The sequence below is a fragment of the Columba livia genome, chromosome 10 (assembly GCF_036013475.1).
Source record: "Columba livia isolate bColLiv1 breed racing homer chromosome 10, bColLiv1.pat.W.v2, whole genome shotgun sequence".
Classification (NCBI taxonomy): domain Eukaryota; kingdom Metazoa; phylum Chordata; class Aves; order Columbiformes; family Columbidae; genus Columba; species Columba livia.
The window spans coordinates 7080246-7095936 of NC_088611.1; the positions used below are offsets into that span (position 1 = coordinate 7080246).

Consider the following 15691-nt stretch of genomic DNA (forward strand, 5'->3'; position numbering starts at 1 on the left):
GGTTCTGCTCCCCTCCCCAGGGGACACCCACTGCCCCTGTCCCTCCCCAAGGGGACACCCCCTGGCTTGGCTGCCCAGAGGCCCCCTGGGGCTTCCCTCCACCTTGTCCCCCCTGCACCCCACGTACTGTTGCATTGTAGTCAAAGCAGATGTGGGGGCCTTTCCGGTAGCGTGGCCTGTCCACCAGCTCACACTGGTTGGGGTCCCTCGGGGGGGCTTTGCAGGTCAAGGAAACCACCAGGGACAGGGCAGTGGGGGCATGTGGCATGCCCCACGGCCACCCACAGCTCCTCCGGCTGCAGGCCAGCTCCCTCCACCCCTGCCAGTCCCCCAACTCCCACCGGTCCCCCCACGCCTCTGCCACTGCAGCCAGGGGGGGACAGAGCCAGGCTACCAAAGGATACCTCTTACCTCTGCCTGCAGCAGCTTGATGGACTCACACTGGCTGCAGAGGGGCTTGTCGGCCACCACAAAGAGCAGGTTGGTGTTGGCTAGTCTCTGCGCATGGAAGAGCCTAGGGGAGCAGCGGTGACCCCACTTACCCTGTGCCCTGACCCCCCCCGACTCCTGGTGCCGGCCTTGCCAGTGGGTGGCTCTGGGGAGGCTGAGTCAGCAGTGTCCCCATCCTCATCTCCGTCACCATCACCATCTCTGTCCCAATCCCTATCCCCATCCCCATCCCATCCCCATTCCCATCCCCATCCCCATCTCCATCCCCATCTCCATCCCCATCTCCATCCCCATCCCCATCTCCATCTCTATGCTGAGGGGCTGCCCACGGAACTGGCACCAATGTGCTTTCAGCACTTGATCCCACCTGGAGGAGCCCTGGGGATGTCACTGTCATCCCCCAGCCCATGGGGTTGCTAACATTGCACTCTGTCCGCCCTGTCCGGGTGCCCCAAGTGCTGCAGGGCATCTCCCATCACCTCCACGCAGGCAGCTGCACGGGGCTCCTGGCAAAGGCAGATAAGGTTGTCCCCAACCCTGCCCAGGCAGTGGGATGGTGGGATGGACCCACCTGGAGCAGTTGCCGCAGTCGATGATGGCATTGTAGGTGGCGTTGACAGTGCTGAAGTAGTACTGCGTCTGCTTCATGATGCAGCTCGTCTCCCTGGCCTCCATGCTGTCCCCTGCCACCTCCTCTGCGCCGGCACAGCACTGTGGGCCAGAGGCCACGGACCCCCCACCACGTGCCCCTGACACATGCCCTGCCCACCCCAGCCCGGGACTCCCTGCGGACTCACCCGTCTGGAACCAGCTGCTGTAGGTGAGGCCGTACAGGAACTGCTGGAAGAGGGACCTTGAGAAGGAGAACACAACCACGTCAGCTGTCCCTGCCCCAGGGACATGCTGCTGTCACCCCCCAGTGACCCCCAGGAAGGGGACATGGCAGGACTCACCAGGCTGCGGCTGAGGTCCACCAGGCGAGGTTCAGGAGATCAGCCACGGTGGGCTGCAGGCCAAGAGGAAGATAGTGAGCCAGGGGGTCCCCGTGTGGGGCACTGGGGACACCCCTGCAGGTCCCTGAACTCCCAGACCTCCTGGAAGCCACCATCCCCATGGGTGCTCACCACGAAGACGCCGCGGGGTGCAGCACCCGTGTTGCTCTGGGCCTCAGGGGCGCAGATGGACTGGAAGTCATAGGACTCCTTGCGGGTGTAGAAGGAGTTGTTGTAGAGAGCGGACATCAGGTTGGCATCCACCTCGCTGAAGAACTTGCCCACCTGGGATGGGGACACCAAGTCTGTACCCAAACGACACCTTGCCATGGGTCTCCCTCAGTGGGGACTCGAGCGGATCTGTCACACCACAGGTGACATGAGCTCAGAGGTCTCAGGTCCCTGCTGGCATCTCATGGCCAGGAGAGCTGCCACGTGGGCACTGCTCACCTGGTACCAGTGGTCCTCCTGGTTGGAGAGCACCAGGAAGCCCCCATCGTCGATGAGGACACAGATGAGGTCCTGGGGAAGGAGGACAGCGTCACCCACCCCCTGGTCATGCCCAGGGCAAGGCAGGACAGGGGTTGACCAATCCAGCAGGGGGGCCAGCGCAGTGCCCCCAAGCCTGGGGGCTGCTCAGGAGCATCTCGGTGCTGGGCACACCCATGCTGGGTGCAGAGAGCAGGAACCACCACCCACCCTGGGGGATTTAACAGCCCCCTCGGGGTCCACGGGGCAACCCCCAGTCTTTGTCCCTGCAAGGGTGGTCAGAGCCTGCCTGAGCTCTGTCAGTAGAAAGGGGACAGGGTGGGCACACTCACCCAGACAGCAAGATCAGGGTGGGCAGGGGACAGAGAGCCCTCCCAGCCACCCCTTGTCCACCCACCTGCTGTCACCTGCTTCCCCCACCCTTGCCCACCACCCACCTTGTTGTTGGCCTCACAGTCCATCTCACAGCTGGTCGAGGGGTCGCACTGTCAGCCGAAACCAGGCCAGAGGGACAAGTTAGCAGGACCGTCCACCCCCTCCGCCACCCGAGCTGTTCTGGCCAGGAGGGGACAGGCAGGCTGGTGTCCCCAGGGGAAGGGGATGGGTGCCCCAAGCAGGGTGATGGGCAGGGCTGAGCTGGAGGTACAAGTCCAGCGGGGCCACGGGCACCGTGTCCCAGCAGCACTCCCCAGCCATATCCCCAGTGAGCAGAGGTCCCTCCCTGTCCCCATCCCTGTGCCATGCTAGCACCGCAGGAACCCTGAAGGACGTACCCGGCGGGCACCCAGCTGGTCGCGGTCCGTCCGGTTGCTTGCCAGCACTTTGAACTTCTCAGCCCAGGCCTCCAGGTCCAGCTTCACCCCCACCACTGGGGCAGTGGGGAGACATGGTTAGATCCTGCTTAGGGTGGGGACAGGGACCCCCCAGCCTGGCCGCGGGGCACCCAGTCCCCTGCCTACCTGCCGGCTTCAGTGTTTTGCCCCCGATGCTGAGCTCCACTGCAGTGCTCACCAGGATCCCAATGGTGTTGTTCTCCAGGTCCAGCCCCTGGTAGCCATCTACAGAGGGCAGGGGTGGCATCAGGGGACACACGGGGTCAGTGGCAGCCTGTGCTACCCCCCACTGCCCCCAGTCAGCACCCACCATCCCTGTAGGGTGGCTTGAAGATGTAGCCCTTGTTGTCCAGGCTCCTCCGGTAGAAGCTGGCATTGAAGGGCTCTGGTTCCTCCTCCCAGTCCTCTGCAGCCCTGGGCGGGAGCAGCCACAGCCACAGCTGTCACTCAGCTCTGGTCCCACCAGTGATGGCCCCGTGGGAGCAGGCATGTCACCATGTGGGGCCTGGCACATGTACACCCCCGGACACTCACTTGTTAGGGAAGACGCGGGTGATGCCCCCGTCAGTGGCTGCGAAGACAGCCAGGAGGCTGTACCTGCAAGAAGAGTCAGGCATGCCAGGCATCAGTGGGACTTTGCTCTGCCCCTGTCCCATCCCCATAGTCCATCTCACCCCCTGATCCCCCTCCCTCTGTCCCCAGACAGCGCTGCCTGTCCTGGGTCACCTTGCCCCAACCTACGTGTTGAGGTCCTGGTCTTTCCAGACCCGCTCCACCAGCTGCTGCGTGATGCCTGTGTCCAGGATCAGGTTGTGCAGGAGAAAGTTGTCACCTTGGGAAGAAGATGGAGATGAAGAGGAGGAGAAGGCGAGGGCCACCCATGTCCCCTCACCCTGTCCCAGCAGCGGCACACACTCCACAGTGGCTCCCGGGACCCCAAGCTCAGCTCAGTTCACTCCCCACCCCATCTGCCCCCAAGCTCCCATTCCCTGCAACACGCTCCTCCAGCCCCCCCTCCAGACGTTTCGGGCTACTCACACTGCTTGGAGTCTGGGGTCACCTTTTCCATGAGAGCAATAAAGTTTTCCAGGAACTCGGTGTTGTTATCCGACAAGTCGAGGTCTTTGCAATATTCTCTGGGGTTTGGGGGACAAGGTTTGTCGTTTGTGAGGATGGAAAAGGTAAGGTCAGTTCCCCCCTGGGGACGGTGGGGCAGGTGCCAGCCCTGTTGCCAGCACCTGGGCTTACGGGGGGACACGATGGTGGTGACATGCCATCACTCCTGCCAGTGTCACCCCGCTGGGACAACTGGCTGTGGGTATCTCTGCGGACTGGCCGGCATCCAGCCCGCTGCCCCTGCAGCGCTGACAGCTTGGCCACCGCATCGGCCACTGGGTCCATCACTGCCACAGGCACCGAGGTGCCGTCACCTCTGCCATGGCCAGGCTGGACAGATCCCAGTTTGTCCAGAGCGGTACAACCCTGAGCCTGACTCACCCCATACTGGTGGGGCTACTGGTGGAACTGGGGTATCCCTGCCACTATACTTACCTGAGGGGCTGGGCCCACTTGCCCTGTCCCTGTGGCACCCCAGGGGGCTCTGCCGTGGGTGCGAGCTGTGGTTTTCCCGGGGAGCCCCCGCGGCTGTGCCGGTGGCACCAGGTGGGCGCTCGGCAGCCGTGTCTGCACCCTTGGGGTAGAGAGTGAGGTGCCGGGGGGGCCTGGCTGGTGGAGGCGACCACTTGCCCATGGCCATTGCTGGCCCCAAGTCCCTCTTGGGACAGGCAGCGTGGGGGCGCTGTGTCCCCGCTCTGCTCTGGGACCATCCGGAGTGCAGAGCGCCAGCCCTGCTGATGCTGGGGACAGCCAGAACCTGTCGGTCACCGTGAGGCTCTAAACAGGTTGCTGCCACTCCCAAGTGCCGTGATTCCCCCATTCTCAGCGGTGCGGCCACAGGCAGTGCCAGTGAGCTCAGGGCTCCCCGGCTCATGTTCCCTCCACCCAGCTCCTGCCTCAGCCAACAACCTCGTTAAGAGGACAAATGCCTGAGGGTGGCAGGGAGTGTACCCATGGGGCAGCTGAAAAACTGGGGCACCCTGGCCAGCCTGTCCCGGCCCCCCACCCCCTGCTCAGGGGGAGCAGTCACCTAAATACCTCCACCGACACGCACAGATACAGGGACTCACACACCCACGGGGACGGGGGATATATGGTTTCTGAAAATGTCCAGTGGCCCATGGGCACAGCAGTGCTGCCGGCAGATCATACAGTCGCCCTGGGTACCGGTGAACCCCTGGCACACAGTTCTCCAGCCGCACGCTCACACCTGGGCTGGCAGCCGTGGCGGGGAGGGGGCTGGCAGAGCTGCTTTGTGGGCTGCCGAAAGGCTCGCCCTGATTTTCAAAGTTCACTTTTCTTTCCAGCTGCACCAGTCGCAGAGCCCAGCGCTGGACACTGGTCACATCACTGCAGGGATGGGAATACCCACTCCATGGGCTTGGACACCACCTCCATATCTATTCCTGTAGCACATCTACAGGACAATTTTTTAATAAAAGGCTTTTTTTGTTTGTCCTTAATACTCTGCCTTGGCTCGCACATTACCTGGGCCTCACTCCTGCTGCCCCATGCCTTGCCTTTGCATTGCAAAGCCAGGACTGCACAATAACTGTACATTTGGGCTGGTTGACCCAGAACTGGTGTGAGTGACAGTCGCTGTGCAGAGGGAGTGTCGGGGGTACCTGAGGTGGTACAGGTGGCTGTGCTGTAACTCAACCTGCTGCAGTCTCCAAGAACTGCAATGATAAAGTGCTTCAGCTGTTTTAAGTACACACGTGATTAGCTGGTAATGTTAATTAGGGCTGGTGAGAGGCTGCACTGCAACGGTGGGAAGAGTGCTGGCAGAGCTGTGGGGCTCCCCAGACAGCCCACTGAAGGATGGCCTTATGTCCCTGCTAGGTGACAATACTGCGTGGCATAGCCCAGGGGAGGGGACGTATCTGTCTGTCTGGGGGCCACTACACTTTCCTCACGTCCCTGTTCGCAGCCTGTGGCCAGCAGCCTCTCCAAGGCCCCTGGGCACCCCAAATTTGAGCTGAAGCCTACCCTTCCTTCTCCCTAACCCCCTGCAGCCAGCACGACTGTATGATGCCACTGCCGGCCCCTTACTGGGGGCGGGGGGATTTTCAGAAACTATACCTATATATGCACGCGCAGAGGCCGGGCCCTACTGGGTGCATATATACTATGCTGGATGCAACCGGGCGGCAGAGCAGGGCTGGGGTCCCGGCAGCAGCCCCTCCCTTGGCCGAGCGGGGACACGACACACACAGTGACAGGGGGCGAGGGGGATGAGGCGGGATGAGGTGGGGACGGGGGCGAAGCAGGGGTCAGCAGCGGGGCCGGGGCCGATGCACACCTCGGCAAGCGCACACGCAAAGCTACCTGGGAGCAATGAACACATGTCCCTCCGACTCAAAGCTGTTGGGCAGCAGGTATTCAAAATCTGCAACAGAAAGGGAAGGTTATCCGGCGGGGAGGGGGGACAGGGATGCTGGGGGGCCAGGAGGGAGAGAGACGGACAGAGAGAGAGGGGAGGGAACCACAACAAAAAAAAAAAAGGCATTTGCTGCTCTTGGTAACAAGAGAGGAAAGAAAAGGCCGTTCTGCTGTCGCTGGCACCGCACGGGAAGGAACGTTACAGCCAAATCGGGAGAGGTTTGCCCATCTCGGCTTGAATTTGCTCGGTCGCGGGCTGCAGGTGGTTGCGTACGCGCAGCCGGCGGCGTGTACGCAGGGACACACAGACACACACACATATATATATGCGCGCACATGTATATATATGCATGTTTGGGAGGGTGTGGGGGCGTCTCTCTCTCGGGGTGGGGGCGAGGGCAGGGAACTGCATGCTGCGCTCCTGGCCAGAGGAGGATCACCAGAACACTTGGTTGTTGGGGAAAAAAAAAAAAGGAGTTTTCAGGCATCAACATGGCCAAACAGGGAACCTTGCCGACGACAGTCCAACCAGAGGCTGCCCGTCCCACAAAGTGCCGTGCAATGCGCTGCCGGGCTCTGCCGCAGACCCCCACTGGCGCCCTCCCTCCCCAGGCCAGTGGGACCCCAATGGGGATGGAGGCCACGCTCACCTGCCAGCCCGACACCTCACTCTGCTTTAAGGGGGAGGTCACAGCTCAGCAGGGTTTGGGGTGCCTCTTGGGGACCCCCCCGGCAGAGGAGCAGCGGATGTGTGGTTCAGCTCACAGGGCATGTGGGGTTAGGGGGTGTGTAGGCGGATGCTATGGGACATCCCGGGGCTGTCAGACCCCCCGGTGGGCAGCACCACCCCCTCACCCCCGCCCTGGGCCCCGGTGCATTGCATGGCACAGCCAGAGGTTGGACTGTTGCTCTCTGAGGGGCTATAGGCAGGGTCTGGGTACAAGCCGATGAGAGGAAGAGGAGGAGGAGGAGGAGGAGGAGGAGAAGGAGGAGGAGAGGAGTACAAAACACTCGTACTTGGTCCATCAGCATTGCCATCGCAGGAGCACTGGGAAGAGGCAACTCAAGGCTGACAGAACAGGGCTGAGCGTGACATTTCCACCTCCCCGCTGTCCTGCCTGCCTGGCCCTGTCCCCCTTGTCCCCACCCTGCGCTGCTGTGCCCCCGCAGCCGTCCCCCTGCCTGTGCTGGGGAGGAGGTGCTGCCGGTGTGCGGGTGCCGTGCGGGGTGCGTGTGCGGGAGGGAGTGTGGTGGCGGGTCCCCTGGGGACCATGCATGCCAGGGTGTCCCCTGCCCCCCGCGGGGCTGCACAGGAGCTGAGGGTCTGGCCCCATGGGGCCCCTTCTGCTCTGGTGAGCAGCCGGGCATTGTGCGGACATGGGCCAAATCCTGCCCTGGGTTGCATGGGTGACATCCCGCTCCACTGCAGGGTGGGTACCTGTCTCAGGACCCCCCACCTGCCTTGGTGGGACTTTGGGCTCAAACCTGGCTGCTCCTGGGAGGCATGGCTGGCACCAGGATGCTGCAGCTGCCAGGGGCTTCATGCCATGCTGGACCCTGGGGCAGTGGGGGCGGCCACCAAACAGCTGTGGGGACAGGCAGCGCAGTGCCCTGGGGCTCAGCCAACCCTCATCCCCACAGGGCCAGGCTTGCTGTCCCCCATGCAGCGGGGTGGCATCGCCCCAGGGTGGTCCCATCCCTGCCTTGGCTCTGCTTGGAGGGCTTCCCCAAAAAAGCCTGTCCCAGAGGGTAAGTGGTGGAGGACTGTGTCCCCAACTCCCCCTCTGTCCCCGCCATCTTTGGGCGCCCCCCTGCAGCCCCCTGCTCCCTGCACAGCCCTATCCCTCAGGTTGAGTTGTCTTGGGGAGAGGAGAAGCGGAGGATCCAGGATGGGGAGAAGGAGCCAGAATAGGGTGAGCAGGGGGAAGAGGAGCAAGAAGAGGGTTGGGGGAAGGAAGAGCAGGGTATCAAACTAGCTACGAAAAACCTCATGGATCAAAACTGGCAGTTTCATACAAAATTGGCTCTTGAAGGATATCGAACCAGGTTTGGGAGCAATGCACGGGGAGGGAGTGGGGGGTCATCGTGACAAAGCTCTCATGGACAGAACAAGACATGTTGCTTCCAAATAAAGGGGGGACTGGAGGAGAGGTTGAGGAGGAGGAAGAGGGAGGAAGGGCGAGTCGGTGACGGTTTGCAGGTTCGGCGTGGCAAACGGGCAGGGAGATGGGCAAGCAGGGGGCTAGGGGGGGACTGGACACGGGGCAGGGGACGGGGTGGTGAAGGTGAGTGGTCTGAGACTGAAAATACTTGCCCTTCATTTTGATGTTTGGTACTGTGTGAATCCACCATAGAGAGAAAGCAAGAAAAACAACAAACAAAAAAACAACAAACAAAAAAAAAAGGGGGTTGGGTGGAAAGGGGGAAGGGGGGGCACAAACAATATTTTATTCAATCGCCGTTTGAATAAAAATATTGTGTATCATAATCATACCAAAAGGAAACCTCTTGCAAAAAACGACATGAAAAAAAGAAAAGGAAAGAAAAACCCAGTAACGAAAGGAAAAGGCCACGATGAAATAAGAATAAAAATAATGCAAAGATATAACTAGAGAAATATAAATATATATATTCAATACTCCAAAGGAAAAATGAGCGTCAGTAGCAAACAGTTGCAACAGTCTTGATATCGAAATATCCTCCCTGAGTTGGGGGCATGCATGGCACGGCGGGCAGAGCGGAGGGGATGCGGTCCCCGCTCCCGGGGACAGGGACAGCCTGGCCTCGTCCCCACAGGGCTCCTGCCGATGGATGGGGGGGTGGCAGGGGCCAGGTCTGGAGCGGGGCTGGGGTTGAGCCACTGGGGCGGCCAAGGGGCAGTAATGGGGGAACTGGGGGGGAAAGGGGAAGGGTCCAGTTCTACCCCGGGGGAGAGGGTCCCCGGGAGCAGCATGGACCTGCAGGGGGGAGAAAGGCTTGGGGGGTCAGGGGGAGAGAGAAAGAGAGAGAAAGGGGGGGCCAGGCTAACACACATGTACACAGAGTAATTCCAAATGAAAATTGAAACCAACTGAAACCGAACTCATAAAAAGAAGAATAAATGGCTTAAACCAAAGACTCAAAATAAACCAAAGGAAATTAAAGAAATCCATGCAAACTTCCCCAGGCTCCCAAACTAGCTGGCTGCTGCAGCCTCAGCTCCTGTCCCCAGGAGGCGACAGGCAGCGGCTCAGCCCCTGCCTGCGCCGGGCAGCGCCTGCTTGCAGCCTGGGGCTCGGGTTTTGGGGTGCAAAGCGTACAGACCAAACCCCAGCACCCTGGGGCACCCCCAGCAGGCAGCTCCTTTCCTTCTCTGTTCATCTCTATGCATGCCTCTCATTTTTAACTATTTCTTTTTGCCTCTCATCATGATCCCTATGTCTTTTTACAAGTTTTTGCTTCATGTTTCTCCCCCCAACAGCTGCAGGCTGGCATGAGGGCGAGCGGGAGGGCGAGCGGGCGGTGGACAAAGCTGGGGGCTACTTACACTTCACTTGCAGGATCTGGTCGCTGAGGTTGGCCTGGATGTAGTAGGTGCTGTAGGGAGGCAGGACCAGCCCCAGGCTGCGGTGAGGGGGAGAGCAGAGAGGTGTTGTAAGGCTGTACACCCACCCAGAGCCCTTGGCCAGCCCCCAGTCCCTGCCTGATACCCCCAGCAGCACCCAACGCATGGCAAGTGGCTCCGCGGGCCTCTTGCACACCCTGCCATGTCCTTCTTGCCAGGGACTGCACCCAGCGCTGGCCTGAGCGCACCCAGGGTCATCCTGGTGGCACCCAGGGTTGTCCCCGAAAGCACCCAGGGTCATCCTGGTGGCATCCCTGAGCACAGGAGGTGGCAAGTCTGTCCAGTCAGGGCTGAGATAGGCAAGATACACCTGCCTGGGAACCAAGGGAGATGCATGTGGAAGAGAGACATGGCATCCTTGTAAGGGAGGGAGGAAGGCAGGAAGAGACAAAACCCTTGGAAGAAGAAAAAAAACCTTCCCAGCGAGGAGAGACTGAAGGCAACCATTGCACAGGCACCAGCTACTGGTGAACCAGGGAGGAGAGGGACCCACCAGCTAGGGCTCTGGCACGCAGGACAAGGGTGGGAAAGGAGGTGGCAGGAGGTGGTTTCGTGGCTGCCAAACCCATGGGACACGCTGCCAAGGAGAGCTGGGCTCTTGGGTGCCGCTGCAGCAGCTGGTGGCCTTTGGTGATGGTATTTGTACCAGATGTTGCACCAGCTGGGGGCGCTCCCTGCTTGAGCCTCATCAGACATCATCAGATGTCACACGTCCACCTGAGCCATCAGGACCTGGACTTGCCCCCCAAGCCACCCCTCCAGCTAGTCCCATCTGCACCTGGCACCTTAGACTGGGCAGCCCAAAGAGCACAGCAGAGGTGGTGGCACCCCAAAAAGCATGGCAAAGTTGGTGGCACACTAGCACAGGGCAGAGGTGGTGGCACCCCAAAGCACAGGTGGCAAGAGGAGGGTGATGACTTTTTTCTGTTTAGTGCTGATGGTACCTGGTGCTGACGGTGTCCCAGGGAACTCCTGGAAACAACCTTGCTGCTGTATGGAGCCACAGGACCACAGGGTCCCTGGCAGCACCTTTCACTCTACAAATCAACCCACAGTCCCAGCCACAGTCATGTCACCCTGTGTCACTGTTCCCTCCTTGGCAGCACTGCTTGGCTCCGGAGGGGTTCCACTGTGGCGAACAGGACCAGAGCTGTGCAAGGGACACATGGCAGCTCTAGGAAGTGGCCATGACCCTCGCTGGCCCCTCCTGAGCTGGTGATAAGGAGGAGGAGGGTATAGTGGGGGGACCATATGGCTCCTCACAGGATGAAGGCAGCATGAGTAGGACAGCATAGACAGGACAATACCAGAGTCTTTCTTACAGATCTGCTGGTCCAAACTGCTGCAAACTGGGCAATAAATACAGTCCTCCTCCTCCTCCTCAGCCACTGCCAGTGCTGCAGAGAAGACGCATGTCACTGTCACCCACCCCTGAGCAGGCAGAGACCTGCGTGAGCTCCTGGCTGTGCAGGCAGGTGGTTTCAAGGCTGTCCCTTGTTGGGCACCTCACACACCAGCCCTGCAGCACCTGTCCTGAGCCCCGGGGACTGTGGCCTGGCTCTGCAGTGCTGAATAACAGCAGGCAGCACTTCTGGCAGTGTCCTCTAGACCATCACTGGCTGTGTGCAATGATCTGAGGGCATGTTTGCAACCCCACAGCCCATGGGACATGTCCCTGTTGGCCTCAGAGACCTCCCGAGCTGCAGGTGAGAGCCTGCACCTTGTGCTGTGTGGGTCCAGCTGATGCCGGGGGAATGGGGTGCACCAGCAGAGCTGCTCACCTGTAGTTGGTGCTTTTGATGGGGGCCCATGTGTAGGTCCTGAACACCTCATCGATGTATTGCTGTGGGTCAGAGGGAGCCAGTCAGGCCTCTGTGGCATGGCCATGCTGCCAGTGTGGTGGCACAGGACCCCAGCTCCAAGCCTGGTGCTGGACATGGTCCCTCAGCCCCCACCACCGGGGCTGGGTGCTCAGCACGGCAGGGGTTTTGGCTGTGAACCCCTCTTGCTGCAGCCATACCTCATCCAGGGACTTGATGAGGGTCTTGATGAACCTCTGCCCGTCGTTTCCATCAATCATGCTTCTCCGGATCTGGGGGACACAGAGGATGCAACTGAGGGCAACAGGGCCTGGCCATGTGCCCACTGGCACCCATCCCAGCAGGGTGGCACGGGGACCTGTGGGGTGCAGGGGCGAGCAGCCCAGGGGACTCTGGGCAAAGGGAGGGAGGCAAGGGGGTGCAGGGCAGGTGGCACTGGGCTGGCACCCAGGGGACAGTGACCCAGCTCCTGTCCCCGCTGTGGCCCCACGGGAGCTATGCAGGTGCCCTTAGGATAAGGCACTTCCCAGGGCAGGCTAGAGAGTCTGAGTGACCTTTGCAGCAGCAGATTAGGAGTCCAGCCTGTATCACAAGAGTTGCCCCCTGGTCTGCCCACCTCCTCCTTGTTCTCATCCTCCAGCTCAGCATCCAGGAAGTCCAGCGTTACCGGCTCACGGAAATTGATGATCTGCAGGCAGAAAGGGAGAGCCAGGGAAGGGCTCAGGGCTCCCGCAGTCGCTGTCGAGCCCAGACAAACTCGCCACAATTCCCACAATTAGCTCCTAATGACCCCAGGAAGCTGTCCCCCACAGGGCCCAGCTAATCCCCACTGCCGCCACCCCACTGGGCCCCTCCTCACCTGGGGCTGCAGGTTGGGGTGCAGCAGGACGTAGCCGTTCAGGTCGATGGCGAAGACGTAACCATTTGCCCCCAGCTGCGGGAGGACAGGAGGGATGAAGCCGGCCAGCTGGCTCTGTGCCGTGCCAGTGTGATCACCCCCACCTCTGCAGGCAGTGCTCGCCCCACGTCCACCCTGGGGCTCAGCCTTTTCTATCCATCTATTTCTATTCTCAGGCCGACAGCATCTCTTCCGCAGGCTCTGGGTTTTGCCCGATGCACCTCTCCCCACCCCGGTACAGTTTATTTCCCACTGCCCCTGCAAGGGTTTCAGCTCTATTCTGGGTTCCAGAGCATCACCCAGCTCTGATCTCTGCCTGCCTGCCCTGCTCCCTGCCTGTAACCATGGCTTCTGCCCTTTGCTGCTGCCAGTGTTTCTGGGGGTGCCATGGGGTACTGGGGGGGGCAGCTTGGGGCTCCCATGCTGGGCTTGGGCAGCACAGGCCAGGGAGGGAGAGGAAAGGGCCCCCACGCACATTGTATCGTGGCGTCAACCTCTTGATGTCGTTGAGAGCCACGTCGATCCCCATCACACCCAGGATGAGCTGGTTCTGGAAGGAAGTGCAGGAAGGGAGATGGATGGGAGCAGGGCTGTCACCTGCCACTGCCACCACAGGGATTGGGGAAACAGAGGGATGGACCTTTTTTCCTTCTGGGGACGTGTGGGTCAGATCTGGACACCGCAGGGGCACAGGGTGGGGCGTGCCAGCCATTCCACGGGACACTGCACCCCCCAGGGACTTTCCAGTGTTCCAGCTGTTCCCATTGAACCAGGAGAGCTTGCCAAAGCCATGTCAGGTCCCGGGGATGGCAGTCACCCCAGTGTCACCCCAGGGAAAGGGCGCAGAGCAGACAGCACCCCAGGTGTGACAGTTTCCCCCTTCAGCCATGTATCCAGCACTGGGGCACCCTTCCCACCCCACTGTGGCCTCACAGCCAGGGGTCCCAGTGCAGCCAGTGTGGTGGGAGCCACAGTCTCCTACCTTTCTATCACTGCTGTCCTCCGTCAGGTTGAACACCGGCAGTGTGCCTGTCACCACCAGGCCCAACCCCTGCACAAGAACAGAAGGTTGTCCCATGGCCCCTCATTGGCCCCAGAACCCAGAGCAGGGGGTGGGTAGCAGAAAGGGGTTACCCCCTGGCAAGGGAGATGGGGGCATGTGCTGTGCAGGACCCTGGGGCTGGGGGTCCTCACCAGGGCATCTTGGTAGACATTGGTCCACTGAACCTGCTTGGCTCGGTTCCCGGCCAGGACCATGGGTCTGCCCAGCACGTCCAGGTACTCCTGCAGAGACACAGCACAGAGGAAGAGCATGAGGAAGAGCTGGATGCCTCCCTGCTCTGCTTGCTGACACCCCTGTTCCCACGTACACCTCAGGGATTATTAGTAGGGTGCTTGGTGGCAGGCCCCAGCTGCAGGCTGAGCCAGGGGAGGGGCCTTGGCAGCTACGGAACCCAAGGGTCACAGCTCCAGCTGGGAACCGAAAGGGCCTGTTGGGATGCAAACAAGCCACTGCTCACCATTGGTTGTGTACGGGTAGGGCAGGGGCTCCCCTGCCCACCATGACACCTCCTGTGCATCTGATAAAGAAGAGCGGCAGAAAAGGGGCAGGAGGATGTGGTGTGGGGTGGACACACCTGGCTCTGCCGGGGCTGGCCCTGCCTGCACTTGCTCCTACCACGCCTGCCCTCCCTCCCTGCCCACACCCGGTTCTACTCTGTGCTGATTAGTGCCTGATGTTTCATAATTAGTCACTCAAAAGGCAGCAGGTCCATGGGGAGCTGCAGAAGATGAATTACTTATTTCAATAGCACGAGGCCTGGCTGAGGGCTCAGCTTGGCTCCCCAGCTCGCTGCCACACTCGCTGCCATCTTTTGGGCTCTCTGCAGTGGGGCTGGGGCTGCCTGAGCACACCCCCAGACAGGGCACCCCTCAGAGGGCAGCACTGCCTGCCTGCACCGTGCCTGCCAGCACCTGCCGTACCTGCGTGTTGATGCGGATGGCGCCAATGGAGGGGATTTCGAAGTAATAACCTTGGAAAAGAAAGAGAAAGGTAGCTGGAGAGCTGGCTGGCTGCCTGTCCAGCAGTCTGTCTGTCCTGCTGTCCAGCACCTTGCTGGCAGTGGCATGCACTGGAGCACCAGTCCCAGCCCCCGCAGGATGGGGGAGCCCTGTACTCCGCAGCCCCCGCTGCAGCTGGGTGCTGGCTCCACTCACCTTTGTTGGCACAGGCCATCCACTGCAGCGGGGTCACATCGTAGTTGTGCTGCCCGACTGAGAAGGTGAAGACCCGCACCTGTGGCAGAGCGTGGTGGTGAGGGCCATCTGCTGGGCACCCCAACCTTCCATTCTCAGGTGCACCCAGCTGACGGCAACCTCCCTAGGGACAGTGTGGCATCGCCCTCTGCCATGCAGACCATGCTGCCTGCGCTCAAGCGCAGGAAGGCAGAAGGCAGATCCTGCGAACGCTGGCTGTGCTGGCAGGCAGGCAGGAGCCGCTGTCTCCCTGTCTAGATCCGGCCAGTCCTGTCCCCCATCAGCTGAAGCCACCCATCCCGATGGGACTGGAGGTCGTTGTGCTGGGGCATTGCTGCACAGGGAGGGGTCTGTGCTCTCCAAGGGTCCTGCATGGCCCAGGATCTCCCCACCCCACGGATCTCCAGGTCCTGAGGAGCCAGGCGGCGATGGGGACCCTCCTGGCTGCGAACCATGCCAAAGTGGGAGCTGGCTGTAAACTGCACCGGCATGTCAGCTGCCCCATTGCCAGAGCAATGTCTTGGCACAGGAGCCAGCTGTCACCAAGAGAGGCTGGTGCCATTGCTTGTGGCAAACAAGGCAGCAGCCGGCAATGGAGCTGCAGCAGCTGCCTCACTCCCTGGTGAGCGGCCCCAGACCGGCACTTGGCCCCACAGCCTCTCACCGTCTTATTGGGCCAGTTGTACTTCTCAAAGACGTCCTGTACCCGGTCCTCGCCGCCGTCTGTGAACATCATGATCATCTTGTTGCAGTTGGCACGTGTGATGTTGGACTGTGGGGCAGAGAGACGGCGCCTGAGGCCAGACCCGGAGCGAGCGGTGCTGGGAATGGGGCTGGATGTGGCCAGGAGG

The 15691-nt window shown here is 61.0% G+C and overlaps 1 protein-coding gene across 2 annotated transcripts in view; it reads right to left on the reverse strand.

Annotated features, from left to right (window-relative positions):
• The window catches only part of CACNA2D2 (calcium voltage-gated channel auxiliary subunit alpha2delta 2), a 217923-nt gene that overhangs the window by 2493 nt on the left and 199739 nt on the right, over nucleotides 1-15691 (reverse strand). The window contains exons 12-38 of one of the 2 annotated variants that reach the window (XM_065075143.1): nucleotides 15505-15612; nucleotides 14802-14880; nucleotides 14568-14617; nucleotides 13779-13868; nucleotides 13567-13635; nucleotides 13060-13134; nucleotides 12546-12620; nucleotides 12303-12374; nucleotides 11887-11958; nucleotides 11648-11709; nucleotides 9789-9865; nucleotides 8577-8597; nucleotides 6209-6269; nucleotides 3803-3900; nucleotides 3506-3596; nucleotides 3299-3361; nucleotides 3075-3178; nucleotides 2891-2989; nucleotides 2705-2799; nucleotides 2369-2416; nucleotides 1893-1964; nucleotides 1575-1727; nucleotides 1404-1456; nucleotides 1248-1303; nucleotides 1022-1145; nucleotides 405-514; nucleotides 128-216 (exon numbers count right to left, since the gene is read on the reverse strand). In XM_065075143.1, the coding sequence (XP_064931215.1) occupies nucleotides 128-216; nucleotides 405-514; nucleotides 1022-1145; nucleotides 1248-1303; nucleotides 1404-1456; nucleotides 1575-1727; nucleotides 1893-1964; nucleotides 2369-2416; nucleotides 2705-2799; nucleotides 2891-2989; nucleotides 3075-3178; nucleotides 3299-3361; nucleotides 3506-3596; nucleotides 3803-3900; nucleotides 6209-6269; nucleotides 8577-8597; nucleotides 9789-9865; nucleotides 11648-11709; nucleotides 11887-11958; nucleotides 12303-12374; nucleotides 12546-12620; nucleotides 13060-13134; nucleotides 13567-13635; nucleotides 13779-13868; nucleotides 14568-14617; nucleotides 14802-14880; nucleotides 15505-15612 (2166 nt within the window). The remainder of the gene's footprint in view (nucleotides 1-127; nucleotides 217-404; nucleotides 515-1021; nucleotides 1146-1247; nucleotides 1304-1403; nucleotides 1457-1574; nucleotides 1728-1892; nucleotides 1965-2368; nucleotides 2417-2704; nucleotides 2800-2890; nucleotides 2990-3074; nucleotides 3179-3298; nucleotides 3362-3505; nucleotides 3597-3802; nucleotides 3901-6208; nucleotides 6270-8576; nucleotides 8598-9788; nucleotides 9866-11647; nucleotides 11710-11886; nucleotides 11959-12302; nucleotides 12375-12545; nucleotides 12621-13059; nucleotides 13135-13566; nucleotides 13636-13778; nucleotides 13869-14567; nucleotides 14618-14801; nucleotides 14881-15504; nucleotides 15613-15691) is intronic. The other variant, XM_065075144.1, reaches the window with a different exon arrangement.